Below are 27958 nucleotides of genomic sequence, written 5' to 3'. Positions count from 1 at the left end.
GTGGCTGTTCATTACAGCCAAACTAATGCCCCTATGTTAAAAACAAAGTCTTAGGTAACAAAATAAAAAAGAAAGGCATACATTTAGGCCAGTGGCGAAGATAAAAATCTTTGTCATTATTTTCTTTGTTATTAAAAAAAAATAAGACAAGATAAACATTACACAAAATAATATTCATATTAAATAAATAGTGCTTTATTTTTTCAGATGCAGTAGGTGTATTTAGCAGTAGCATTGAAGTTATTAAATGAACAAATATGAAATTAAAACACTACATAGACTTCACTGAATAAATTGATTCTTATTAAAGATATTGTTTTGTTTTCAGTGGAGTTTTGTTATTTCTATTATTATTTAATAATTATTATTATTATTATTATTTGCATGTTTAATTCAGATGTGTACATTGAACTAGAGTTACAACAGATATTGGAAACGTTTTGAGGTTTGTAGCCTAATAGTGTAGTGCCTCTTTAAGAGATGAGTGTGCTGTGGAACATGTGATCGGAGTTCACTAAGTGCGATTCATTGAATCTATATTGACTTCAACCCGGTGTGCAGCCACTTGGTAAGCTCTCTTAATTTTAATGTTTCTTGTCTGCTTTATATAATGTATGCTTCATGTTGTTTGCTTTCACCCATGCATCTATATTGTACTGTGTTTGTGTCCGTTTCATGAGAAAGATAATGTTATGCTCTGATAACGTTAGATCTAAACAAGCTTAGTTAACTAAGTTGACGAGGTACCCGTGAGACAAAGCTAACATTTTAGACTTACTTAAAACATCGCTATAGAAGATGTGTCCATTTGTGTTTACTTTATCTGACTTTAAACATGTTTGAAGTATAAATCGCGGGCTGGTATTTAATGTGAGTAATGTTATTCTTCCCGGTTTGCCGTGGGGCATTCTGGGAAATGTAGTTCCAGCTGTAGTTTACTGCTTGTATGGGTTTGGTAGGACTTGAGTATGGTGCATAGTGTATGAAGTGTGAGGCATGTACATAAAAATTATGTGTATAATTCTTTTTCAGCTTTGAGACTAATTCAAATCAGCCATTAAAATAGTGCAAAAAGCTTCACCTCTTTAGTCCCATTTGGATTATGTGTGCTATTCTTTTTTTCTTTTCTTTTTTTTGACAAGATACTGAGTCAAACATAAAACAAAGGCATGGCGTGGCAAGAAACTTAAAAACAAGAACATGAACATGGAGCTTGTTACATGAAACAATGTTTGAGAAAGATGCTGTGATTTTGTGATACACAATTCCTCCCTGCTTATATTCACACTTAAGCACTAATGACTGAACAAGACACGGCTGTTAAGATGATAAACAATTAACAACATGAGATGGAGACTAGGGAAGCACATGGCAGGATCACACGAGGGCATGGCATCACATGACTGACAGGAAACATAAACTAAAAACCAGACCTATGAAATGAAACAAGCCTTTTGTGTGAGAAAACAGTATTTATATAGTTTTTACCTCTTGTAACCACAGCCACAAAGCGCCCGCTCCCTCTCCATCCATTACTTGGACGTGACGATATAAATACTGTTCGTTTTCTCACACAAACCGCTTGTTTCGTGCCTTCAACATCCGCTGAGTTTTCCTCTCACTAAAAGATCACTCACGTGGCACGTCTCTTTTTAAAGACGATCTGCCCGTGTATTTCTGAGTGCGGTATTCTGATAGATTCAGCGGATGGGCGCGAGCACTATTTTGACGTGTTTGGGCTTTGATTGCGCTCAGACAGCACTCGTGGGTGTGTCACGTTCTCTCAGTGGGAACGTGACCATCGCAATGTAATGGTCGAGACTCGATGAGCTCAATAAAGTGAGAGTCCCCTCATCCACATCCCTATTTTTCTCCACGTGAGATAATACTTCGGCTGGTGGCCAGGGTGACCTAAGACATCAGGTCTGGAACAAAACTGAAAAATTCCTCGGTCCACACCCCGTTTTTCACGTTCCAACTCACGTGGTCCAGAGTGAGTTCGCCGGCCCGCCCATGGCCCGTGTTCTCATTCGGTCCCCCGGCTAATGAAATCATGTTTATCGCCGCATCACAAGTTGAGCTGGAGTCCTCTGGAGATGATGGCTCGTCTGTGCTGCTGTCCTCGGATGTGCTAGCGTAACGAGTTTGATCCAGAGTTCACAGCTATGCTTTCCCGGGCCACGAGTATCGGGTTTGAGTGGAACCTTCTGATTGGTTTTTGAGGGTGGCGAACCCAAATCCTTTCTACCCGAACGTGCATGAAGAGGCCATGAGATCGTGGAAGTCTCCTTTGACTTTTCACGACTGCTCAGCGGCCTCTTCCGCCTTCTCTGCCCTCGTAGAGGCCACGGCCTATGATACACTGGGGTTCCCCCTGTGGAGTGTTCTGTGGCAACACTTATGTGTCCCCACAGCGCCTCCACCTGGCGTGGCGACCCTAAGCGCCTCTCCAATGCCTGTAGGTTCTTGTCTACTCCGGTGACAGATGTGAAGGTGGCGTGATTACACGGAGGACCCCCATTCTCCGTAATCCGACATAACTCGGAGTGACTATGAAAGGGAACGTCTCGGTTACGTATGTAACCCTCGTTCCCTGAGTAGGGAACGGAGACGTTGCTCCTGAGCGAAGACATAACTGCCTTTGCGTCTGCATTCTCCCTAAAGAGTAACTAAACCCTAAACAAACTTTTTTTAGTGAATGATCTGTAAGAATGGATCTTTATTAATACCAGTCATTGATTCGAGTAACTTTTTTGACATTTGTGTATAAAGTGTTTTATTTCGGGGACAGTGCCTCTGGGATGGCAGACCGGGGTGGTGGTTCCTCTTTTTAAGAAGGGGGACCGGAGGGTGTGTTCCAACTACAGGGGGATCACACTTCTCAGCCTCCCTGGGAAAGTCTATGCCAGGGTACTGGAGAGGAGAATACGGCCGATAGTGGAACCTCGGATTCAGGAGGAACAGTGTGGTTTTCGTCCGGGCCGTGGAACACTGGACCAGCTCTATACTCTCTACGGGGTGCTGGAGGGTTCATGGGAGTTTGCCCAACCAGTCCACATGTGTTTTGTGGATTTGGAGAAGGCATTCGACTGTGTCCCCCGAGGCAGCCTGTGGAGGGTGCTCCGGGAATATGGGGTCCGGGGTCCTTTGCTAAGGGCTGTCCGGTCCCTGTATGACCGAAGCAGGAGCTTGGTTCGCATTGCCGGTAATAAGTCAGACTTCTTCCCAGTGCATGTTGGACTCCGGCAGGGCTGCCCTTTGTCGCCGGTTCTGTTCATAATTTTTATGGACGGAATTTCTAGGCGCAGCCAGGGGCCGGAGGGTGTCAGGTTTGGGGACCGCACGATTTCGTCTCTGCTCTTTGCGGATGATGTTGTCGTGTTGGCCTCTTCATGCCAGGACCTCCAGCATGCACTGGGGAGGTTTGCAGCCGAGTGTGAAGCGGCTGGGATGAGAATCAGCACCTCCAAATCCGAGGCCATGGTCCTCAGTCGGAAAAGGGTGGCTTGCTCACTTCAGGTTGGTGGAGAAATCCTTCCTCAAGTGGAGGAGTTTAAGTATCTTGGGGTTTTGTTCACGAGTGAGGGAAGGATGGAACGGGAGATTGACAGACGGATCGGTGCAGCTTCAGCAGTAATGCGGTCGATGTACCGGTCTGTTGTGGTGAAGAAGGAGCTGAGCCGTAAGGCAAAGCTCTCGATTTACCGGTCAATCTACGTTCCTACTCTCACCTATGGTCATGAGCTTTGGGTCATGACCGAAAGGACAAGATCCCGGATACAGGCGGCCGAAATGAGCTTTCTCCGCAGGGTGGCTGGGCGATCCCTTAGAGATAGGGTGAGAAGCTCGGTCACTCGGGAGGAGCTCAGAGTAGAGCCGCTGCTCCTCCACATCGAGAGGGGTCAGCTGAGGTGGCTCGGGCATCTGTTCCGAATGCCTCCTGGACGCCTTCCTGGGGAGGTGTTCCGGGCACGTCCCACTGGGCGGAGGCCCCGGGGAAGACCTAGGACACGCTGGAGAGACTATGTCTCCCGGCTGGCCTGGGAACGCCTCGGTGTCCCCCCAGAAGAGCTAGAGGAAGTGTCTAGGGAGAGGGAAGTCTGGGCATCTCTGCTTAAACTGCTGCCCCCGCGACCCGGCCCCGGATGAAGCGGAAGAAGATGTATGTATGTATGTGTTTTATTTCTACAATATATGGTGTAAAAACATCTTAGTGCTGCCCTCTTCAGGTTGAATGGTGGCTACTGCAGTTGAATTTTCCTATTGGATGTTAGCGGTTCGCATTACGCGTACGCATTTGTGAGTATTGAAAATGATCAGGATAGAGTGTTTTAGCATCTATTTCGTCCCCTCTATCTCTGCTGGGGTCTGCCCACTTTTTCAGCATTTTTCAAATATTGCCAGTGGGTGGAGTCAGGCTCTGACCAGGGATTGAGTTACCCTTTAAATACCCATACGGTGGGGCGGAGATATGCTATGCAAATTCCGCAGACCCATGGAATTTCATCGCCATTGGCTCGTTTTATATTACTCGAAGATGACAGGTTTTCTAAGCTAAACCCCCATTCTCCGTCATCCGACGTAACATCTTTGTTCTCTACTCAGGGAACGAGGGTTATATACGTAACCGAGACATTTTATATAAATGTGTGTACATTTTTGATGCTATCATTATGTTAGTAGGTTTCAGTGTTTGTTTGAACATCCAAAAATAAACTAGGTAAAAATAAAAACAATTTATGATTACTGTATCATCGCTAATGTTAGATGACGGTGATCAACAACTTTAGCCCTCGTTTATGAAATGATGATAGTATGATAGAGGGAAAACACATGTTTTCGGGATAAGTAGATCAAAAGATTTGTCTAAACATTGATCAAACTCTCACCACTTTTTTGGATGTATCGGAATCTAAAGGCAAAGTTACGATGTCTGTCTCCTGGCACCCAACTGAGGTTGACCGATGTCTCTCCAGCAGTCATGTTGATCACAGATGGAGGTTCTGCGGAAGGAAAATGCAGATAAGACTTGACAATTGTTATACTGTGTCCTTATAGTACAGTCAAGTCATCTCCATTTATAGAGCGCTTTTAACAATATAGATAGTTTCAAAACAGCTTTACACTGATAATAGAAGATTACAGTAACAGAGATTGTTTAGGCTTTACAGCAGCTCTAGAATAAAGTTATTGTCCAGCTAAAGTTAGTTTGATTGATTCACTTCCAAACAATGAGAGTGCTGAAATGTCAGCTGTGCAGTTTCACCTCCGTCCAGCCAGGTGGCGCCCTGCCTTACGATCATCTCTCCATCGCCAGCGGTGTTGCGCGCTCCAAGGTAGAAGAGGTAGTGTTTCTGAGGATCCAGATTCTTCACAGTGTACTCAGTAATAGCCTGCAGATTGATGGTCTCCATCTGCTGTTGGCTCGAGCTTCCAGGCACAACTAAACACAGCACACAACAGAAGCCAGTCACAGCTTTCTTTAAAAATACTGAATAAAAAGGGTGACTTTAACACAGTACTGCCAAATAGTGAGCCATTTTAACTGACATCTTACATCTTCTAGTCAAACTACAGCTAATTTCTCTGATTTCCTCTGATTCAGTCTGTTGTACTGATCAGTTTAAGCTAAATGCCGTTCGTTTGTAAAATACTCAGTTGTAGCTGGGAATCATCAGTCACAATGTGTTCATGGTGTAAGCCCTGGTATCTCACAAGGTTTTTCTCCACCAACAGTCAGTATAATATATGGATAAAGCTGTTTTTGAAATGACTGTAGCACTGAATTGTTCAGTGTAGAGTTGCTTTGCTGCTGACATTGAAGTTATACTTGTAATGGCTGACTGATAGTTGACTGTAAAGCTTAAATATTCAGGATATACAGTATTGTTGGGACTCATAATGCACTAGCACAGAGTGTGTACACAGCAAAATACCCAGTGGAAAATAACACTGAGAGTGTTAAACGAATACTAAGGCTATGTTTACACGGAAACGATTCTGAAGAGAAAACGCAAAAGTGGCGTTGTGTTATCACTTTTTATTCTGCGTTTAGACAAACGTTTTGTGTGGGAAATCCGTGTGCAAACGGTGACGCAAAAGTGTGTGAAATTCAATATAGTATGCACTCCAGGCGGCTAGGAGTGCATACTACAACACCAAGTCCACGCGCCTGCGTACAACCTTCACTGTCTGGCAGACTTTTGCGTTTTTACCCTTTACACGGGAACGCTCTGTATGTGAGTTATAACAGCCAGATGAACAAATAGAAAATGTGATCTGATGGTGTTAGTTGTGTTTTAACATAATCATTAATTGACCTAAATCAGTGAACTCATCAAGAGCATAAATTCTGAGTTAAATTTACATTATGGATTTTAGCAGCACAGTCATTTTAGAACATACCATTTTTAGCCTTTTCAATGAAATCCAAACAATCAAATAAAAAAGATAAATCCAAAAAACATTTGTATGAAGGCACACACTAGACTGATCTCATGAAGTTGCGTGTGTATGACACGCCAATTCTTATTTCTATTTTTGGCGTGCTATCAATACGCATAATCGCTTTTCAGCGTGTTTATGAATGCTGTTGACTTAATGTTATTACTGTATATATATATATATATATGACCTACCCCAACCCCGTCCCTAACCCTACCCGTCACTAGGGTTAATGGCATTTATGAGTCTTCCCCTACCATCCTAGGAAAAAAATATTGCTCCCCAGATGTAGATCTACATTTTGCTTCATTTCGCTCGGACATTTAACGGCGTGTACATACACGCAGAATCCCTCGGACATTAATGGTGTGGACATACACGCGGATAGCTCAAAATGCGTATAGATAACATGCCACTTGACTTGAAAGTGTCATGTATCTTTACGCAAAAGTCATGATGTCATGTCGCACACACAGACATCAATATTTAGCGTATGAATCTCAGCAATGGTGACAAACAGATCACCTCTGAACATAAGCTCATTATTTATTCATGCAGCAATGCATGATGGGAGCCATGAATGAGTTTTGATTGGTGGCACCCAGAATGCACTGAAACATGTTTTGTAATTGTCACCATTGTTGAGATTCACAGGCTAATTATTGATGTCTGTGTGTCTTAAAAAAACTGTACAAAATTGTATAGAGAAACTTTTAAGAAATTATTTGGAATACACTGTAAACGTTATGTACATTATAAAATATTATGCTGTACAAGGTCACTGCTCCTATAATTAATTAAGTAAACCTAAGAAATTAAGCTCTATGTGAGTTCAGGTCAAATGTTTGTGTAATAATGATTGTTAAAACACAACCATCACCATCAGATCACCTTTTCTATTTGTTCATCTGGCTGTTGTAACTCATGTACTGCAGCCAAACAAACCTAAAGTTAACGAATTAAGCGTCAAGAGCCCAACTAAAGCAAACACTGATCACCATAATGGTGACTTAAAAATTCCAGTTTTCTCCTTCAGTGATTCTGCTTGTCTTCAATAATGCTCAATCATCACTCAATTATTCACTTGATAATCTCCTTAACTTTAACACTGCTTCAGCACTCTGCTCAGAGTTGATATAATTCACACTTTTAAGTGTTAATTTAACACTGGGGATTTTGCTGTGTGTAGACGGGACGCTTGACTCACTCTCGAGGTACTGCAGCAGATATCCTGTGATCACTCCGTTGGGTTTGTGTGGAGCTTCCCAGCGCAGCGTGACCTCTGTCTCAGATGGGCTCTCAAAGGTCAAGGATGAAATCGGTCCGGGAGCTAGATGCCGAGGAGCACACATTCAGTTAATCTAAATACCCATTCGTAGAGTATCGTTCCACATGCACTGAGAAAAGTGACCTTACCGCCCTCTGGAGTGCTAAAGTGATACGCATTTGAATGCGGACCTTCTCCTCTGCTGTTGAAAGGTGCCACTGTCAGAGTATAGTTCGAGTAAAACTGCAAGTCGCTCACGACCTCCTCCACCTTGGGTCCAGAAACCTCAATCACTCTGTTCTTGTCCGTAGCGAGAGAACGGGTTGTTCTCTCGCCTCGTCGGCTGTGAGATCTGGGACCCTTCCTTCTCAGATGGATCTCAAGAGGAAAAGAACACAGGGTCACACTTTATATTAACTACGATTTGATACAATTTACTCATTATGTACAAACATGTTGGAGCATTGTAATTACCCAATTCTAAACCCCTATAACCGTAACCCAACCATGACCCTAAAGCCTAACTCTTAACCCCTATAACCGTAACCCAACCATCACCCTAAAGCCTAACTCTTAACCCCTATAACCGTAACCCAACCATGACCCTAAAGCCTAACTCTTAACCCCTATAACCGTAACCCAACCATCACCCTAAAGCCTAACTCTTAACCCCTATAACCGTAACCCAGCCATGACCCTAAAGCCTAACTCTTAACCCCTATAACCGTAACCCAACCATCGCTCTAAAGCCTAACTACTAAACCTAACCTCAAGCTCATCAGCAGAACATGTGAGAATCTTCCAGAAGAACATGCAGTAACACAGAAAATTGTAGGTGTTCCATTTTTCTTATGTTAATACATAGTAGTTACGGCAACCTAAAGTAAAGTGTAAGCAAACCCAGTAATGAGTGCAGAAACTGAATGAAGTTTAAAGATGGTGTACCTTGTAGCCTAGCAAGTGTCCACGCACAGATTCTGTGCTGACTGGACTCCATCTCACCATGACCGCAGTGTTGTTCAGCTCGACCACTGACACCTGTGACGGGGCTTCCAGAGGTACTGTGAGAGATCCAGAGAGATGATTTTGAGTTTATTTGACATAAAAAGTAGCAATACAACATTGTTACAATCTCTTTGTCAAGGATAACACACTAAAGTTCCATTGTGGTCTTTGATTTTTTTTTTTCTGAATCACTAAAGATTTCTACAAAATACAGTATTCAGAATCTGGCTCAAATCAGAGGTCATTTTACTGTTTTATTGTATAGTTTTTCTGTTTTGCCCAATTGTTTACACACTAAAATTAAAACTCAATCACCAAAACCTGAAAATCATGTTCAAAATAAACCAAGTCAGTGGAATAGGAGGCTCAGTCTTGCTTTACACTCAGTTTTCAATGGTAAACCACACTGTTTGCCAAACTCTACACACAGTTCTCTACATCAGGCACAATGAAATCTCTTTAGCCCTTGTTTAAAGCAACACAAATCACAATGCCATGCTCTTTACTCTAGGACCTGTAAGAAAGTAGGACCTGTGTCTGTCTGATCAACACAAAACTGGGACTAATCAGCGTAAGGCAACCTGGGCATTATGGAAGATAAGTCAAGGCATGGGTCAACACTAATGCAGCAGCTTTCAGGAACTCATCTAGACATTAGGAAACGCACGGTCTTCTCCCGAGTAGCCGATCTTTGCAACTGGTTCTGGTCCGGCACCGAGGTCATTGACTGCCTGAACTTTAATTTCAAAGGGGATGAAGGTCCCAGTTTCGTTCACGATGAACGGAGGATTTGAGACGCTGCTGCTCTTCCAGTGTAGATCTCTGCCTGAAGATTGACGCCAGTAGATCTTGTACTTAAAACCTGGTCCATTAAAATGCTGTCGCTCCAGTTCCTTCCAAACGCAAGAAAGAAAACGAGATTAATGTCAATCTTCTCTTTGTCATGTGCAATATAATATGGCTCTCTCTTTTGGAGAAGACGTTTCTCCAGTACAAGATTGTTAATCACCTTCCATGTGATGACCATACAGTTTGGATCAGTAGACACAGTCTTCACATTTTCTGGGTTCATTTCAGGTTCTGTGCACAAGAGAGATTGTTAATGGCCCCCAGAATATTTTGTTGAATATGCAATATATTGGGTTGTAAGTTTCGTTGCATTTTGCGTGTGTTTCATTGCATGTTTCAGAGCTCAGAGTGTCTTACGGGCCGCTGGGGTGCTGTATGAGTCCGAGGGAGGACTGGGCTCGCTGTGTCCGACGGCATTCACAGCGCTGACCCGGAAGTGGTACGTCCTGTACGGCTCCAGATGGACCTCCAGGTGTTGGATGTCGTGAGGGACTGTTTCAAACTTCTCCCACCGGGACGATCCTGCTGGATCCTGCTCCTCTTTCATCTCTAGAACAAACTCTGGTGGACAACAGTGACGAAAGGCCAGATGATCAGAATGAAGCTGAAGCATGATGAACAAAACATGTCGATTCACAAATCGAACAATGAATGAGTCTGGATGTTTTGTTTTTCTCAGTGGATGTATAAGAGGTTCAGATTTTTATATTAAAGCCATACCTTCCTACCAACATTACGAAATTACTGTCACTGTAAGATTTTTACACTAAGACAGAAAAAAAGCCTGGAAACTTTCAGTTCCACTTTATTTCTATGGTGATGGTGATGATTTTATTAGGCTATTATGATTTGATAATAATCACCAGATACGGGACTGTTGTTTTCAGCGCCTGGCATCCAGGAGAGGGTGACACTACGGTCCATCTTCTCAGACAACTCCAGCGAGTGAGGAGGATCAGGTTTATCTGAGGAGCGTCAAACACATCATCGTGCTTCAGAAGCAATGAAATGTAAAACTGCACGTCTAACTGGAAGAGCCAGACTCACCCACTACAGTGATGGAGCCCGTGGCGCTGTCTGAGTCGAGTTTAGTGCTGATCTCACAGCTGTAGATTCCTGTGTCCTCCATCTGAACATTCATCACCTTCAGAGGGCCATGTTGGGATGTGATGTACCTGCAACCATGTGGAAAACACAAACATTTAACACCAGCACAGCCATCAAAATATGGAATTCATCCACACAATGCAATGCATTCAACGAGTTCCCGAGTTCCTTTGCCCATATGATCTTTAAGCTAAGTAGGTTAAGCGTGTTTGGCTTGCTGTCCGCAGTGGAGGCGCTCGAGGAAGCAGCTTCAACTCAAGCTGAGATAAACCCAGTGGGACCGCTGATGCCTGGGTGATGAGTATGGTAGCTAGATGCCTACATCATGTTGGTGGAGTTGAGGAGGTGGAGGGACAGCTGATGTTCAGCATTTGGGGCGGCAGTGGCTCATGTAGATTGTCTACAAACCAGAAGGTTGGCGGTTCAATCCATCTGACACCACCATGGGTGAATGAATGGGTGAATGTGAGGCAAAATGTATAGCGCTTTGGAGGCCATTGGGTCTGTGAAAGCGCTATATAAATGCAGTCCATTTTTCCATTTACCAACATTTGACAATCTGGTTTTACCAACCCTGCATTGAAGTTATTACGATTTTTAATGCTCAGATATTCATGGGATTGTTTTGATCCCCTAGTGGCCAATATGCGATAAAACGGCAAGCCATTAGATACTGTGTATATGTACATGTAGTTTTTCGCCACTAGAGGTCGCCTATTTTTTTAGTCCTAAAGGTGTAGCTAGATGAGATTGGATGGCTATTGTTGCTAAATGGCATGAAAATCATTTTAAAACATTGTATGTTGGAAAAATGCAACATTACTGTTACTAAAAATAAAGCTGGATCTGATTATGTTGTGTTAGCCACTTGTCAAAATAATGCTTTTCTCTAAGGCATGGTAAAAACATGATATTAAATATAGAAAATAAGCAATTCCAATAATAAGATTAACAGTATTAACTATATAACAATGATTCATGTTCTGTCTATAAATGTTATTTTTATCCAAACATCTTACATATTGTGCCATTATATTAATGCAAATAATAATGACTACATTTAAATGTCTTTTACACAATATTATACTCAAAAAAAAGAAACAAGAACAGAATCAACAGAAAATGTGATTTTAAATTGTGTGTTTACTTATCAGAAGATGTGGTGATCTTGTGTCCGTCCTTCTTCCACTGAACTGTGGGATCTTTAAACTTGTGGTCCACTGTATATTTGCACTGCAGAACAGCATCATTTCCACGTACAACACGGAGATCCTGGGGAGGGTCTACAATCTTAGTTCTGTCTGGAGACACAAAAAGACATTCATGACTCATTTTACTTGCATAATGTGGCACAATACCATATACAGTACGCGATGAAATGTGTCAGGGATGGATCGTGTGGGGATAAATGTATGTTTGTGTGTGTTCAGCAGATTTCTTAAGGACTTCTTCCCTCCCTGTGGAAACATCTCCATGCATTTCAAATCTATTGTTATTTGCTTTTGTTGGCGTGACCTATTACTTTAACATTATCTAAATTACTGCACAAACTATTGCCAGTAATTTAGAAAAAGGCATCATCTACAACAGTAGCCTTCCCACATAGCAACATTGTGACGGCCCAGATCCGGCCCACATCTGGCCCATGTGACAAGGTGATCTGGCCCACGAGCAGCGTGGCATGGGTGGCTCACTCCTGTTGGCCAGATCTGGGCCACAAGCCGGCCATAGCAATGCCACATGTCAGCCCCTTGGCAAATAGATAATCCAGAACTGGACCTTATCTGAGCCACACAATCTGTGTATACCCAGATAGCAAACTGACATTGAATCAACGTGGAAACGACGTCTCTCATGACATTGAAACAACGTTGATTTTGCTCATCGAATTAACGTTGAACCAACGTCAGACGCGGCATTCTTCAAAGCTAAATGAAAATCGAAAATTGGTTTGCTTTCATAACGTTGAAACAACGCGTTGATTTCAAGTTGATTTTGCGTTAGTTTTGAAAGAATGACGCGTCTGACGTTGGTTCAACGTTAATTCGATGAGCAAAACAATGTCAGATCAACGTTGTTTCGATGTCATATTTCCACGTTGATTCAATGTCAGTTTGCTGTCTGGGTATTGATATGGTATGTATACGATGATTTTCTAAAAGATTTAAACACTTACTCAAGACATTCAGCTCAGCAATGATGCTCGCGTTGCTGTCTCCCACTGAGCATTGGTACATTTTGCTGTCCTCTTTGCTCACGCTACTGATCTGAAGACTTCCATTGGTCATCTGAGACATTTTAGGATTAGCAAGAGCTGGACCCGTGTCTACAATCTCCCTGCAAACATTAACAATCGCACTGGATTAAACACACAAGACAACATCAACTCCGAGCATCTGGCAGACAAACCTCAAAAACCCATTCAGTCTGCTTTATTATCAGGGCATTCATCTTTCTCAAATGTTTCTGCTCCACTTGTCTTAGTTGTAGGTTTCTCCAGATGTAAACATTTTTTTTTTATTTAATGATACAAATATAAATGAATCATTGTATAATTAATATTGTAAAACTCTGCACAGAGTTCTGCTCAGCATGGATTTAGAATCATATTTTTTTTTAATTCTTCCATCGCCATTGACGAAAAATTTCTTTCATTCGTGAGAAATCACTTTCCCCGCCATTGACGGTGTTTTTACTGTTATACGGTAGGGGGCGCTATGACACATCTTCTGGAAGAGTTCTGAATCTCCTGATCAAATCACAGGAGAAGGAGATCTCATATGTAATCATGTGCATATGTAAAAAAAAGTTAAACAGCGTGTAACGGTTTAAATGTTACATGAGTGTTTAGTCTGTACTTTCTGACTTATCAAGAAAGTTACCTGGGTCAAGTAGTACCTCTAATTGCCATGTGAGGGCACTAGTGAGTGGTGGCTACTAGATATAAGCCTGATAACCATTGAAGAAGTCAGTTCAGTTTGGTAGAGGGAAACCGCAGGGTTCTTCTTGTTTGCTACCTGCTTTACCCATTTGAAGTCCTGGTTTGAGAACTCAATGAGTTTATGCTCAAATGTGAGTATATGATAACTGCAAATCTCTGGATGTAATTGTAATGGAAAAAGGTCTGATGTTAGCTGTTTTGTTTTCTTTTGTAGAAAGGACTTTTTATGAATAGACACTTATCACCATAGTGTCAACCCACTCTTGTTGTTTTGCATCGTTTGGCTGATCTATTTCATGTCTACTGGAAGAGAGACGTAGGAATCTGGATTTCAGTACGTTGTAGCAAGGCACCAACTTTTTAATCTTCACCTCATACTCATACTGGATAATAATTGGATAATATCATTGCGTCGATCTCAAAAATCCACTGGGTCATACTCATCCATTCACCATCCTCATTTCAACTCCTCTAAAGGCTGGACACTGACGATAAGTGGTCTATATGGTGGTTTGATTTACACAGAGACAAAGACTGTTGGTTTCTTTATATTGTTTATTGTTGGGGCAATTATAGGCATGTGTGAAATAAAATAGAAAAATTTATATTTGTTGAGTGAAGTGGTTTTATTTCAGTACCAGTCGAAATTCTGTTGAACCTCCTCAGAGTAACACCAGAGAAAGAAAGAGAGGTGTTACAAGCGTATTAATCAAAACTGCCTAATGTTGTTGAATGAAATGTTGACCGAGGACGAGCTATAGGACTGTTCAAGCATTAGGGGTGATGGACTCCATCTATGTGTTGATCGCTCTGAATCCCATCTGGATGTAGTTTTTGACAAAACCTTGATTCTCTCAGCTTTTTGCCCAAAATTTTGTTTTTATGTGAAACTTACACACATTCAAGTGTTGATAATAAAGAATGCATGAAGCTAAAACAGATATTTTTTAAAACAGAGGGTCTGTTCTTTCTTTTGATATATTGCATGTTTAGATAGTTATAAAAAATATATTCTGAGGGCCGTGACATGTTTGTGAAAATGATCAACAAAAGGCGGGGAAAGAGTTAAGTGAAAACTACATAGCAATGATATATATAATCTTCTAAGTGTGTTGAGAAAATATTCAACAGCAGGCACACATTCTCACCAGTCCACTTTGGGTAGCGGGGACCCGAAGGTCCGGCACTCCAGCTGGACGGTTTTCCCTGCTGTGGTAATGTACACGAGCCCGTCCGCCGTCAGGATCTGAGGAGGCAGCTCTGACCAACACAAGGCCGGGTACAGCCGTTATAGAAATAGCTCACCAAATACAATCAGTATGTTGTTATGTTGGTACAAAATGATGCTCCACTCTTTTTTAAGCACACATTACATCATTTGAACCCTTTCTGGAGTGACATCATTCCCCTTCTTTCTACTGCGTTGTGTAAAGAGACACTAATAATCAAACTGCATATGATCAAAGTTTACTCACCAACAACATGGATGTGTGTGTTGACCAGGATATTGCCGTGTTTATTAGTGGCCATGCACTGATAGACCGCTGTATCGCTGTACTGAACTTTATTCAGGATCAGAGTCCCAGAACTCACAAGCCGTCTGGGGTCCAAATCCGTCTCTACAACACACAACAACAGAAGCCTTTAGGTCTACAAGGAGAAACATTGTCTGAAAATATTGCAAGTTTGTTTATATACAAATCTTTCGTATTAACGATTAAAGGGGCAGGGACTGGAAGTCGATGGCATCCACTATCGATGGGCAACCTCTGTTTAAAGACAGCCTTTCCTGAGGTCTGAAAGATCTGAGGTCCTGAAACTATTTGTGCAGTCATAGACAAGCAGAAGGGCGACCTTCGTAAAGACGTGGGACGACAAGGACAGACCGAAAGGGAGGACCTTGTACTGGTATGCCCGTCCCTCAAATGTAAATCGTAGGGTCGAGGGAGAATTGAGGCGCTCTCAGGCACGATCCTAATTCACCAAACAGCTAATTTAAATGAACTCTGCTCAGAGACAATTTGGTCCCTCTCTACAAAGAGCTAAAATAACTCAGAATCAGAGTTAAAGTTAATGAAGTGATTAATTAAGTGATGATTGGGCATTATTGATGATCACCTCCAGTCCACAAGCAGAACCACTGAAGGAAAGAGAAACAACAAGAACAGAAAAAGAGAAACACAAGAACTACAACTGACTTCCAGACAGCGGAAAGAGAGCGGATCATGTTGGAGTTGGAGCTTATTGAGGTGGAAAAATAGTTCATTTTAGTGAAATTACTAAAACTAAAAGGCAGAAACGAGAGAAGACGTCGGAGGAGATGGTACGTGTGGAAATGCGCGAGAAGGTACGTGCGGAAATGCAATGCTACCAAGCCGACCAATCATCGATCTTGCGGTCCGCGTCGTCGCGACGTGTAGTGCGCGTCAGGCTACGGCGAAGGGTACGCGGTATGGAATGCATCTCTGCGTATGCTACGCCGTACCTACCGCGCGCGCCCTACGCAGAAGTATAAATTGGCCTTTAGCCTACTTTGCTTAAATTTGATGCAATAAGTGAAGCCTCCATTTGTTTCAGTTCTAAATTTGTACTGTAATTTCAGCATTGTGATTATCCATTCGTTTAACTACAACGATTCACTTGAATTTATCTGCTACCAGCTCTCAATGAGCCGCAGCACAGAGGCAGATTGCGTAATAGAGAGAATAAACGGACACTTTTCAGTCTGTGAATGGAGCCATTTAGCTAGCCTGGATGCCAGCCCGAACCCAGCCCACAACATTATTGGTCGGGAAGTTCGGTCTGAACTCGATCCATTGAGGAGTAATTATGTCGTTCAGAAATGGTCGGGCCAATCAGATTGCCAGGGCGGGTTTTATAAGATGATGGACAGATGATCTGCAGGGACGTAATCATCACGTTATCAAAGAGCGCTTCACTGGTTTCCCTCAGAGATGACTGCAGCTGGAGAATTGAGATATATAGATTAAACTATAAAAAAGAAATCGACAGCGCAATCATTTTAAAAGACGAACAGAGAACTGCAATCAAGGCATTTGTCGATTGGAAAGATGTGTTTGCCGTCCTTCCTACATGATTCGGCAAAAGTGTAATTTATCAGCCGTCTCCGCTGGTCGTTAAGAAGATGGACGTAATGAAAAGCCTGTGGTCGTTGTGGTTTCTCCTTTGGTGGCACTCATGGAGGAGTAAGTAAAAGAAGCAACACTCGTTATTTAACTTCTTCCAGTGTGTGTGCAGTTGAGTTCTGTTGACAACTATGCGTAGCTCAACATGTGTTGCTCTGATTGGTTGTAGGTCTATCCAGTTGAGTGCAGAGATTGTTTGTTTTTTTCTGGTTCGCTTAATAACTGTAATAATAAGTGTAAGAATGTGCAATGGTTGTATTTCCTGTGTTTCTCTATTTTCTGTTCTAGTGTTCCTTTTTACTTCTGCTTGTTAACAGCAGGTGTTCATCACTAATGCAATACACACTCATCTCACTGCAACTGCTTCAATGTTACTTTTACTCTTTGCAGTGTGGATTTTCCTGTGGGGTTGAAAGGGTTAATTAACAGTGTAAGATAAAAAGACATGCTAACTGAATGTATTTTAACAGTAATAAACTAAGTTATAAAACAGATATATACTGGGTCACAGTAGAGCCAGTGCTTTTGTGATACCCAGTAAATTGTTATCACATTTGTGGTATGGTAATGTTATTAAGAAATATTTTGAACTTTGTTCATGGGTAATTAGTCTATTTCTATCATCCACTTGTACTAATATATGGTATATCGAGATCAGGAGAAATTGTGGAGTTCGCCAGCAGTGGGCAGTGTGGCGCTTTGTGTGTTTCCGGGCTTCGCGTTAGTTGTCCCGCTTCTTTCTGCTGAGCGAGATGGAAGACGGTGTGGTGAAGAGATGGGTCCCCCTGAAGAGATGAGTCCCACCTTAGGACCCCATAGTATGCCAGTAGTATGCCTGATCAAAATATGTTCTCGCGATAACTTGATAAAAGCAGTTTGTTGCCCTCAAGTAATACGTTTATTTGTTTAGCGCTTTTCAAGTAAAACCTTTATTTGTTTAGCGCTTTTCATAGTAGGTTGCGTCAACAGCAGAGGAGAAAGTCCGCGAAATTGTATAAATATTAATAAATATTACTGTTATTTTGTCATGAAATGTAATTTTAAGAGTTTAAAAGTCGATAAAATAGTTGTTTAAAGCTCAAATCTGTGGTTTATTTATAAAGATAGCGCCTTTTTAAAACATTGTTCTGATTTAGATTTGTTCTGTAGCCTGCTGACTTATTGACTGAATCTTTTAACTTGTTTTATTTCTTGACTTGTATGAGCTTATTTTACCTTTTAGGCTACTAATTAATAATGTCTATTATTGATCAATAAAACTGAAATTTAACAAAAAGTGACAGGATGTGTCATATTATTTCATGTACCTTATATAAGAATTTTTGATAACACTTTAGAATACGGTTGGTGAATAACTACACAAGAACTAATGAGTAACACAATATTAACAATCTAGTAACTATTATTAACTAACAAGAAACTCTGATTAACGAACTAATAAGTAATAGCGCACAGACGAAAGTGGTAGTTCACTATTAAGTAATTAATAACTACAATTTTTTTAATACTTCCCAGAGAACTACTGAAAAAGTTTTTAACAATCTAGTAACTACTATTAACTAAAAGAAACTCTTATTAACGAATTAGTAAGTAATAGCTCACAGATGAAAGTGTTATTAGATACTTCTGTGGGAATTACTAATTATTTGGATTCGTATTATAAAGTGAAGATCATTGGAACTAACTAGTAATTACTCAAGTGTTACTACATGATCTAGTCATGATTTGTGCAACCGTTTGAGATTTTTGGTGAACTTTAGTAACTTTTAGAAAATGTCTTTAGTAACACTTGAGTCATTAGTAGAATACTGAAGAATGGGATGTCACCACTTCTTTTTCTGTCTGTTGAGAAAAAGCAACACCAGTGACTGATCACATCTTCTTTTCATCAGTTAGGGTACACCAGTAACTGAACAGAAACTGTTTAGAAAAATAAGAACATGATACATGATAGAGACATGTACAGGAAAGAGCAAGACAATTATAATAATCATTAATAATATAAATATCAAATCTGTTTTCTGTATCATAGTTAGGATGGGATTCTGTGGCACTCATTTGTGTGGTTTCAGCAGTGGTGAATAGATGTAAATGTATTTTGATGATCCATTGTTTTTAATCTTTTTGTACATAGTTTATGCTATTTTATCAACTTAACGCTGTATCCTCCAATAAAGTGTTGTGTATTAAAGTATTGTAAACATAGTGTGAACGTGGTGTTCAGTTCTACAATGAATAAAATATTTTACTAGGCTCATACGAGTTTATTTCCTATAATAGACGAAAAAATCCTAGCCTATCTACTGCATTAAAAATGGAAGCAAGCACATTACTGATGTCAGAAATGTAAGACACAAGAAGATTAAATTTTGGCAAAAAAATTATCAAAGTTTGTTTTTCATGATGGACAGATATGCTGCACTTCCACAGAGGGACAGTAACACCCCTGGTTAGGATACAATTGACAGGATACTTTCTCTTGCTGTGTTTACTAAATAATGTTGGACACAATTTTCAGACACTTATGTAAAAGTGGGAAAAACTTTTTTTTTTTTTTTTAATTTTAAACCATACAAGTCCGACAAAACTGAAGAGATTTCGCTGTCTGTCCTAACACACCACACAGAGACAGATGCGCACAACCGTGGATATTCCACTGTCCATGAACCCACTATTTAGTACAATGGAATATGTGCTACGTGGGATGTCCATAGCTCAGGTCAGGAGAGATGTAGAGAGCCAGGACTTGTCTCATTGCCCTCATCAGAATCAGACATTTTTCTGTCGCCATCCACAATGAATAGGCTCATCACGAACGGGGGTTAGGAAACGCTTAGAAAGCGGCTAGGGCCCTCAAACTCTGGGGCCTGACTCAAGGTCCCTAGACGACGGAACTCGCCAAGTTTCGGGGTCCTGTGACCTTCCGTGTCCTTATGGCAGCTTGTTTCGTTAGTTTGACCTTTTTGACCCCTGTCAGTTTTAAAATTAGCTTTTTTTCAGCCTTTTTCAACCTTTCGACTATTGAACGAGGTCCCAGGGCCACCAAACTTTCCCACCCGCACCAGGGGTCCATGGCAAGATGAAAAATGTTGCCCCCCTAGTCGCAAGGCCATTGCGAAGCGGTGTCCACGAAACCACTATGGCAAATACAGTCATTAAATGGGCGAGTGGGATTTTGACAGAAAGGTCCCAGGGGCCCCAAATTCAGCAAGCTGACCCTTGGGCCCTACCCAAGTGACATACCGAAAGCGCTGGGCTCTAGGGCTAAGACAACACTTTTTTACCCTTTAACCCTAATCTCAGCCCTACAGTCTCTTTGACTCATGTACCTTAAGAGCCTTTTGAGTGAAAGTTGGTTAAAAGTGGCACACTTGCTACAGGAAGGTTCTAGGTTTTCACCCTTCGCCGTGCATCGGGGACCCATGGAGGGTCCAAATCTCAAATCTCAATGTACCATGACCCTGCATCTGCGTACGGGGGCCGTCCCACGGTCCACTTATCGGCATAGCGATTTCGCAGACAAGTTTCCCTTTTTCGATCTTTCGACCACCACCAAACGTTTCCGCCCGCACCAGGGGGGCGTGGCAGAAAAACGGCGCCCCCTAGTTGATCGGCCATTTCGAAGAGGTGCCCGCGAAACCACTATGGAAAAATACATTAAATTAATGGGCGAGTAGGATTTTTACAGAAATGTCCCAGGGGCTCCAAATTCAGCAAGCTGACCATTGGGCCCTCCCCGAGCGACATACTGAAAGCGCCAGGCTCTTGAGCGAAGTCAAAACATTGTCAGCCTCTAACCCTTACGCTAACCCTAACTCACGGCGCTTCTTTGACCTTGTGACCCCTGAACTGGTCCTAGGGCCACCAAACTTTTCGTCCCGAGCGACATACCGAAAGCACCGGGCTCTAGAGCCAAGGCAAATGTTTTTTAGCCTCTGTGCAAAATTTCTTGCTCAAGGATGTTTCAATCCCACCCTGAAAGAGCCTTTCAGGCTCTTAAATGATTTGATGATTTGATTTTAGCAAAGGCCCTAGAGTTCCATGCTTCGGGGCCCTGCGTCAGGGGCCCCTAGAGAGTTGGAATCTGATATCCCAAGTTACCACGACCCTGCGTCTGCATACAGGGGCTGTCCCACGGGCCATTAAAAAGGCATAGCGGTTTCGCAGATGGGCCTTTTTCGGCCTTTCGGCCCCTGAACGAGGTCCCAGGGCCACCAAACTTTTCAAACAAAAAAAATCCTTGTAGCCTATATCTACTGCATTAAAAATGGACGCATACACAATAAAAAAAAATGTTGTCCATAATGAAGTATGCCAGTGTTTCCCAACCCTGTTCCTGGCGGCACACCAACACTGCGTGTATTCTTTGTCTCCCTTATCAAACACACCTGATTCAACTCATCAGCTCATAATCAGGTGGGTTAATGAGCTGATGAGTTGAATCAGGTGTGTTTGATTGAGGAGACAAAGAATACGCGCAGTGGTGTGCCGCCAGGAACAGGGTTGGGAAACACTGAAGTATGCACTTCAAAATGGACAATATACTGCTCTTCCACAGGGGTCCAGTAACACCCCTGGTTAGGATACAATTGACAGGATACTTTCTCTTGCTGTGTTACAGCATGTTTGTGTGTTTTTCAGAGTTCCTCAGCCTCCACGTCTCATGACCTGACTGCATCATCGAGGCCTCAAGAAAAAAAATTGACTGCACATACAATATGAATCAATTACAGATTTAACTTTACATACAGCAAAAGACACTGCATCTATTTGAGTATAATTGGTTAATCCAGGATGGACCTAAAAAAAAAAAAACACTGTCTCTCAAAATATTTAACCTTTACAGTTCATTCAACATTGTTAACACAGCTATGAAGATATTTTCATTCGATCTTTACACTGTATAGCCAGAAGGATTATCACAAAAGTATTTGGGAAATGAAAGTTTCCTATAGTCTGTTTAAAGCTGTTTTGTATTGTTGTGCATTTTAAAAAGCTCTATAAATGTCCATGTAAATGTTCATTTTGCTTGTAGTTCTGTGTTAATAACAATATAATCCATTACATCTCATAATTCAGTTGAAATAATTTAGTATCGTATTGTTTAATTTAATCAGATGTCATTTTTATAGCCTGTAAGTTTTGGTTCACTAATTTTATTGCATTGAATGCTATTGTATTGTATGATGTTCTGTTTTAAGAAATAATTATGACAAATCATATGAATTAGAACACAAAATGACATGAATGTAATTTTTAAAAATGTTGTTAAATAACAAATAACTTAATGTTGCAAAACATACCTGAAAATGCTATTTATTGCATTAATCAGGATAAAAAATAAAATTATGATATAAATAAAGTTTGATAATGATTACATTATACGATTTGTGATTCAGTAATTTTTATTACACTGTCTTGTAATCAAGGGTAGACAAACAATTCATATTATATGAATTAGAACACAAAATGACATGAATGTAATTTAAAAAAAAATATTATGCCTTATTGTTTAATAACAAATAACTTAACGTTGCAAAACATACCTGAAAATGCTATTTCTTTCATTAATCAGGATAAAAAAAATAAAATTATGATATGAATAAAGTTTGATAATGATTAAATTACGATTTTTATTACACTGTCCTGTAATCAAGGCTAGACAAACAATTCAAATGATCAACATCGCACTGATTCTAAAGACAAAAACAGTGACAATTATAATTGCATTTCGAATACGGTAAGGCAGTATAAGCTGCGGTAAATCTCAGCTAGCACGAATCATCGGATAAATGCTATGCTACTAAGCTAACTAAAAACACTAAGAACGAGAAATGTTTAAATGTACAATCTACAGCTTCGGTTATATACTAGTATATAAAACATATAAGTTAAAATACATTAATGACTCGTTATAACGTACTTCAAACGTCTCTTTTAATAAAGTGATTTGTAACCAGGCATTAAAGCGATTACCCATAAAACTAGCTTTAAACCAATCGGATCGCTTGGGTCCTAAGGTGGGACTCATCTCTTCAGGCGGACCCATCTCTTCACCACAACGGACGCAGACTTTGCCCTCCCTCGTTTATTTCTCCTGTTTCAGGTTGGTAGATTTGTAAATTAAGTTAAATAACTGAAATGTTAAATGTGTACATGTCGCTGAATGTGTTTTCGGGCCGTGTAACAAGGCTGTGGTATGACAATGTGGACATATATGAATACTACGTTATCTCTTTTTTTTTTTTTTTTTTTTTTTTTTTTTTAAATGCTTTATTTAAACATTCAGTTTACAGAGTAAAACAACATAATAATAACATCAACAACATAATAGCACAAAAAAGAAATTAGACAACGATAAACAGGAAAAAAAAAAATAAATAAAAAATAAAAAAAAATAAAAATAAAAAGAGGGCAATACATAGATGAAAATAAATCTAAACATTTAATAAAGTAAAAAGTTTGTAGGACTTACAAATTTTACATGTTTTGAGTGCTTTTGGGTTAAGAGAGGAAGAAATTGTAGTGAAGTAATGTTTTATCTCATGCAAGAACACCAGAAAAATTGGTTTACAATTTGAAAACTTACACTTGTGAATATAAAATCTACACAAGAAAATAAGTAGATTTATAATAAAGCAGGCATTTGAATCAGCTTCAAAAAAACCAAAAATAACAGTTTTGGGATTCATGGAGAAATTCTTCAAGATATTGCTTGAGATAAAACCACTAACATCTTTCCAAAGTTGCCGAGTAAAATTGCATGACCAAAATAAGTGAAGAAGAGTTTCAGTGTCATTCTGACAGAAAGAGCAATTTGTGTCAAAATGAGATCTAAATTTTTTCTTTAGGAAATTTTTAACTGGGTAAATATTATGAGTTAATTTAAAGGATATTTCTTTGATTTTATTTGTGAGGAGAAACCTATGTTGCATGGACCATATTTTTTGCCAATTTAAGTTATCAAAAAGTCCATTCCAATATGACATTGCAGGAGGGACAGAAATAATGTTCTCAAGGAATAGAACTCTTACTTTATAATTTCTTCCTTTTTTTTCAGTGAAACATATCTCACCAATAGGAGTATTGACAGGTTCAGGCAAAGATAATGAACTCAAAGAGACAGTGTTATTTTTGAAAAGTATGAGTATCCCAGATGGAATAGCATCCATAACTGTGGCAAACTCTTTGGGAGTTACAGGTATATTATATTCTGAAAGAAACTCTGCATACCTAAAAAGCAGACCTTCATTATTAAAGAGTTGTCTAACATGAATTATTCCATTACAGAACCAGTGATTATAGAACAAAGACTTATTCTTAAATAAAATATTCCTATTGTTCCATATGTAACACCGATGAGGAGAAAAATTATGTTTGTAAATGAGAGTCCATGCTAAAAGAACTTGTTGGTGAAAGTTAGATAGCTTGACAGGGAGTTTATACACATCATAATTACACATTAAAGCAAACTTTGCACCCCCAAGTTGCGAGAAGGCAAGCTGAGGGAAAATATTCCAAATAGAGTTGGGGTTTTTAAGGAATCGATTAAGCCAATTTATTTTAATTGTGTTATTTAGTAAACTAAAATCAATTAAATTCAGGCCACCCTTTTTTTGAGAATTAAGTATCACTGATTTTTTTAAATAATGGGATTTGTTTTTCCATAAAAATTTAACTAAAACTCCATCAATAACTTTACAGGTGTGCTTATCAATGTACAGTGACTGAGCGGCATAAGTCAGGCGAGACAGACCCTCTGCTTTAACAAGCAAACCTCTGCCTTTCAAAGAAAGGTCTCTCTGCAGCCAGCAGTTTAGGCGTTTCGTTGTTTTTGAAACAATTGGGTCCAAATTAGCAGAGCACCTAGAGTTATCTTTGGTTATTTTTATACCTAAATATGTAACACAGTTTTTAACTGCAATACCATCAATTGAAGAGAACATACTGTTTTTTATCGGAAGTAATTCACATTTATTAAGATTTAGATGTAGGCCCGAGGCTTTAGAAAAGAGATGAAGAGTGCGTAAGGCTGCTGGTATTTGCAGAGAGTCCTCCAAGAATAAGGCAGTATCATCTGCTAACTGATTAATAATTATCTCTGTATTGCCAATTCTGATGCCTTTTAGCTGGCTTGTTTTAATGTGCGAACTAAGAAATTGTGTTGCAATTAAAAAAAGATAGGGAGATACTGGACATCCCTGTCTCACTCCACGTTTTAAGAAGAATCTGGGAGAGGTACCGTTACTCAACTTAATGGAACTACTACTATTCACATACAGCATTTTAACCATATTACAGAAGGAGTCCCCGAAGCCAATTTTATTTAGAGCTTGAAACAAAAACTGATGTTCTAATGTATCAAATGCTTTATAATAATCTAAAAATAATATAAAACTTTCTTTTGGGAGTAAATATGAATAGTCCAATAGATCTAATATTAAGCGTATGTTGTTTGATATATGTCTATTTGGTAAAAATCCTGACTGAGTTTCATCAATAATGGAATTTAGGACACATTTGAGTCTTTTGGCCATAACTAAAGCTATTATTTTATAATCATTATTTAGTAAAGAGATTGGGCGCCAATTATCAATGAAAAGGGGATCTTTATTTGGCTTTGGAATTAAGGTGATTATTCCTTGACATAGGGTGGGAGGAAGACATTTTTTCTCTATGCTTTCTCTAAAAACCTCTAATAAAAAGGATGCTATTTTTTTACTAAAAAGTTTATAAAACTCTGAAGTGAGTCCATCAGTGCCAGGAGATTTTCCATTTTTTAATGATTTAATTGCTTCTACAATCTCTTTCATGGTAATAGGAGCGTCGCAAAAATCTTTATCAACCATATTCAATTGCTGTACATTCTGAAGAGAGTCAAAAAAATCAGATGCATCTCGGTGGCAAAATTTAGATGTATACAAGTCTGTGTAAAATTTAGAACAAAATTTTCCAATTACTTTTTGATCTTCATTTAATTTTCCATCAATCATGAGTTTCCCTAAATTACCTGTTTTAGCTTGTTGTCTTTCTAAACGGAAAAAATAAGCAGAGCTTTGTTCGCCTTCCTCAAGCCACTTTCTGCGTGATCGGATGTAAGCTCCTTCAGCTTTGTATTTATATATTTTGTCTAATTGTAGATGTTGCTCAGCAAGTTCAGCTTTTTCAAGATCAGTAATATCTTCCACATTTTTAGCCAAAAGATTAGCAATTTTACAAATAACATTACTCTCATTAGACTTCCTCTTTTTAGCCAAATCACTACTGAATTTTCGAAAATATTTACAGACTTCATATTTAACTAATTCCCAATTATTGCAGTAATTATTTTCTTCCTTTGCTTTGTTCCAAAAATTTGTAATAATGTCATCAATTTTATTTTTAACTTCATCATAGGCAAGAATTGAGTTATTAAGCTTCCAATATGAGGGAGACCTATGGGAGTTCACATTAGTTGAGAGAGCGATGCGAATAGAAACACATTTATGATCCGATAATGGTGAAGGTATAATATCAGTTGAAATATTATGCAGCTCTTTAGGAGCAAGCCATATGTCAATGCGAGATTGGGATGAGAAGGATTTATTATTCCAAGTAAATACCTTTAAAGATGGGTGAGTTTCCCTCCAGCTATCAACTAAAGAAAACCTTTGCATGAACATTTTTAAATATGAATTAGAGCTATTAGATTTTGGGGGCCATCTGTCAATATTATTGTCTATAACCACATTGAAATCTCCTCCGAAAAGCAAGTAGGAGTTGGGGTATTTATTTAACAATGAAAGTATGCGTTCTTCCATTTGATAAAAGAAATCTTCATTTTCTTTTTGCTGATTAGGACCATAAAGATTGGTAACAATAAACATCATATTTGAAATTTCAAGTAGGAGGCAAATATACCGACCATTTGGATCACAATCAGAAAACAGAATTTTCCCCTTAAAACGATGAAGTAAGATGCAAACTCCAGCTGAACTTGATGTTCCATGGGACATCCACATGTCCAACCCCCATTGTGATCTCCAGAAATTAAAGTCTTCTTTGACTGAGTGGGACTCTTGTAAAAAATAAAAATCAGAGTTAAACTGTTTAAGATATAAAAATATAGCTTTACGTTTAGTAAGGTTTCTTAGCCCTCGAACATTAAGTGAGTGAATAGAAAGAACCATAAAAGGAGAAAAAAAAAGAAAGAAAAAAAGATTTATCTTGAAAAAGCTAATACAATGAACTCGTTGAGACTAGAGAAATATGTGCATAAAATGAGCACAGCAAACTAGAGTAGCCTAAAGACAAAATATTGATGTAGTGCAGTACAAAAAACAAAATGAATGTTCAGATTATAGACTTTTAAACAGAAGTAATGTTGTTTAAGAACCCGTAACAAACGTGTAAAATAAACACGTAACAAACGTGTAAAATAAACAAATAGCAATAAAGTACCGTTTTGTTCGGCAAATTATGAGCTACTAATTTAAACTCAGTGACACTTTAAAAAAAAGTGCAACGTTAAAGTTTAACCCTAAAAGGAACAAAATACCTGACTCGAGGGCATAACGTTAGATGCTTCGCGTGGATATATACTCTGGTTCATCTGGTCCTGAATCGGAAAGGTGCAGATTTACTAGAGTAAGCAAGTAAATAAACAAAAGTAGCAAAAGACTCAAGTCAGGTTGGTGGAAAAATTTCGGTTCCTTCCACAAAAGCCCTTCCTCCTACAAAGTATGCCCGCTTGTTGTCCCGCCGTGCCTTGTCCACGAGAGGCCACAGTTTGTTTCTCTTCTCTCTATCTGTCGGGGACAGATCTTCAGACAATTTTAAGTTGTTGTTTCTGAGAAATTGAGAGTCTTTCGCAGCCCGCCAAATGGCATCACGGTAGAAGCGCGAGGTGAACTGAAAGATGATCCCTCTAGGTTTGTCGTTGCTCCCTTGTTTCCGGCCAAGTCGGTGAACAGTGTCAACGGTGTATTGAAGTTTGTCCTTTGCTTCTGGTAAAAGCTGCTCACAGACCTGGATAACCCTATCTCGAACATCCTCCCTCTCCTTTTCAGGGATCCCGTAGATTCTCAGATTCCAACGACGTGTGTATCCTTCGAGATGAGATAGACGTTGTTCATGCTCAGATGATTTCGCCTCAACCTTCTTCACCCGTGTCTCCGTTATACCGAGTTGGCTTTTAACATCATTAACTTCGGCACACAC

The 27958-nt window shown here is 39.7% G+C and overlaps 1 protein-coding gene and 1 long non-coding RNA gene across 3 annotated transcripts in view; one reads left to right on the top strand and one right to left on the bottom strand.

The window, feature by feature from the left end:
* l1camb (L1 cell adhesion molecule, paralog b) overlaps positions 1-27958 on the bottom strand; it is an 87505-nt gene that overhangs the window by 4375 nt on the left and 55172 nt on the right. The window contains exons 11-24 of one of the 2 annotated variants that reach the window (XM_039682262.2): positions 15089-15232; positions 14762-14873; positions 12849-13009; positions 11820-11973; positions 10613-10740; positions 10429-10530; positions 9923-10126; positions 9726-9796; positions 9384-9609; positions 8657-8772; positions 7861-8089; positions 7652-7774; positions 5267-5443; positions 4890-5003 (exon numbers count right to left, since the gene is read on the bottom strand). In XM_039682262.2, coding sequence (XP_039538196.2) covers positions 4890-5003; positions 5267-5443; positions 7652-7774; positions 7861-8089; positions 8657-8772; positions 9384-9609; positions 9726-9796; positions 9923-10126; positions 10429-10530; positions 10613-10740; positions 11820-11973; positions 12849-13009; positions 14762-14873; positions 15089-15232 — 2061 coding nt within the window. Of the gene's footprint in view, positions 1-4889; positions 5004-5266; positions 5444-7651; positions 7775-7860; positions 8090-8656; positions 8773-9383; positions 9610-9725; positions 9797-9922; positions 10130-10428; positions 10531-10612; positions 10741-11819; positions 11974-12848; positions 13010-14761; positions 14874-15088; positions 15233-27958 lie in introns of both variants that reach the window. The other variant, XM_089124242.1, reaches the window with a different exon arrangement.
* LOC120486389 (uncharacterized) lies at positions 519-11897 on the top strand. The gene is made up of 3 exons (XR_005624186.2): positions 519-568; positions 9906-10129; positions 10432-11897. It is a non-coding gene; the product is annotated as an uncharacterized LOC120486389 (long non-coding RNA).

The sequence above is a fragment of the Pimephales promelas genome, chromosome 20 (genome assembly GCF_988280905.1).
Source record: "Pimephales promelas chromosome 20, fPimPro1.hap1.1, whole genome shotgun sequence".
In the NCBI taxonomy this organism is placed as follows: domain Eukaryota; kingdom Metazoa; phylum Chordata; class Actinopteri; order Cypriniformes; family Leuciscidae; genus Pimephales; species Pimephales promelas.
Note: the sequence above shows the minus strand (reverse complement) of the source record. Positions and strands in the feature narration are given on the sequence as shown.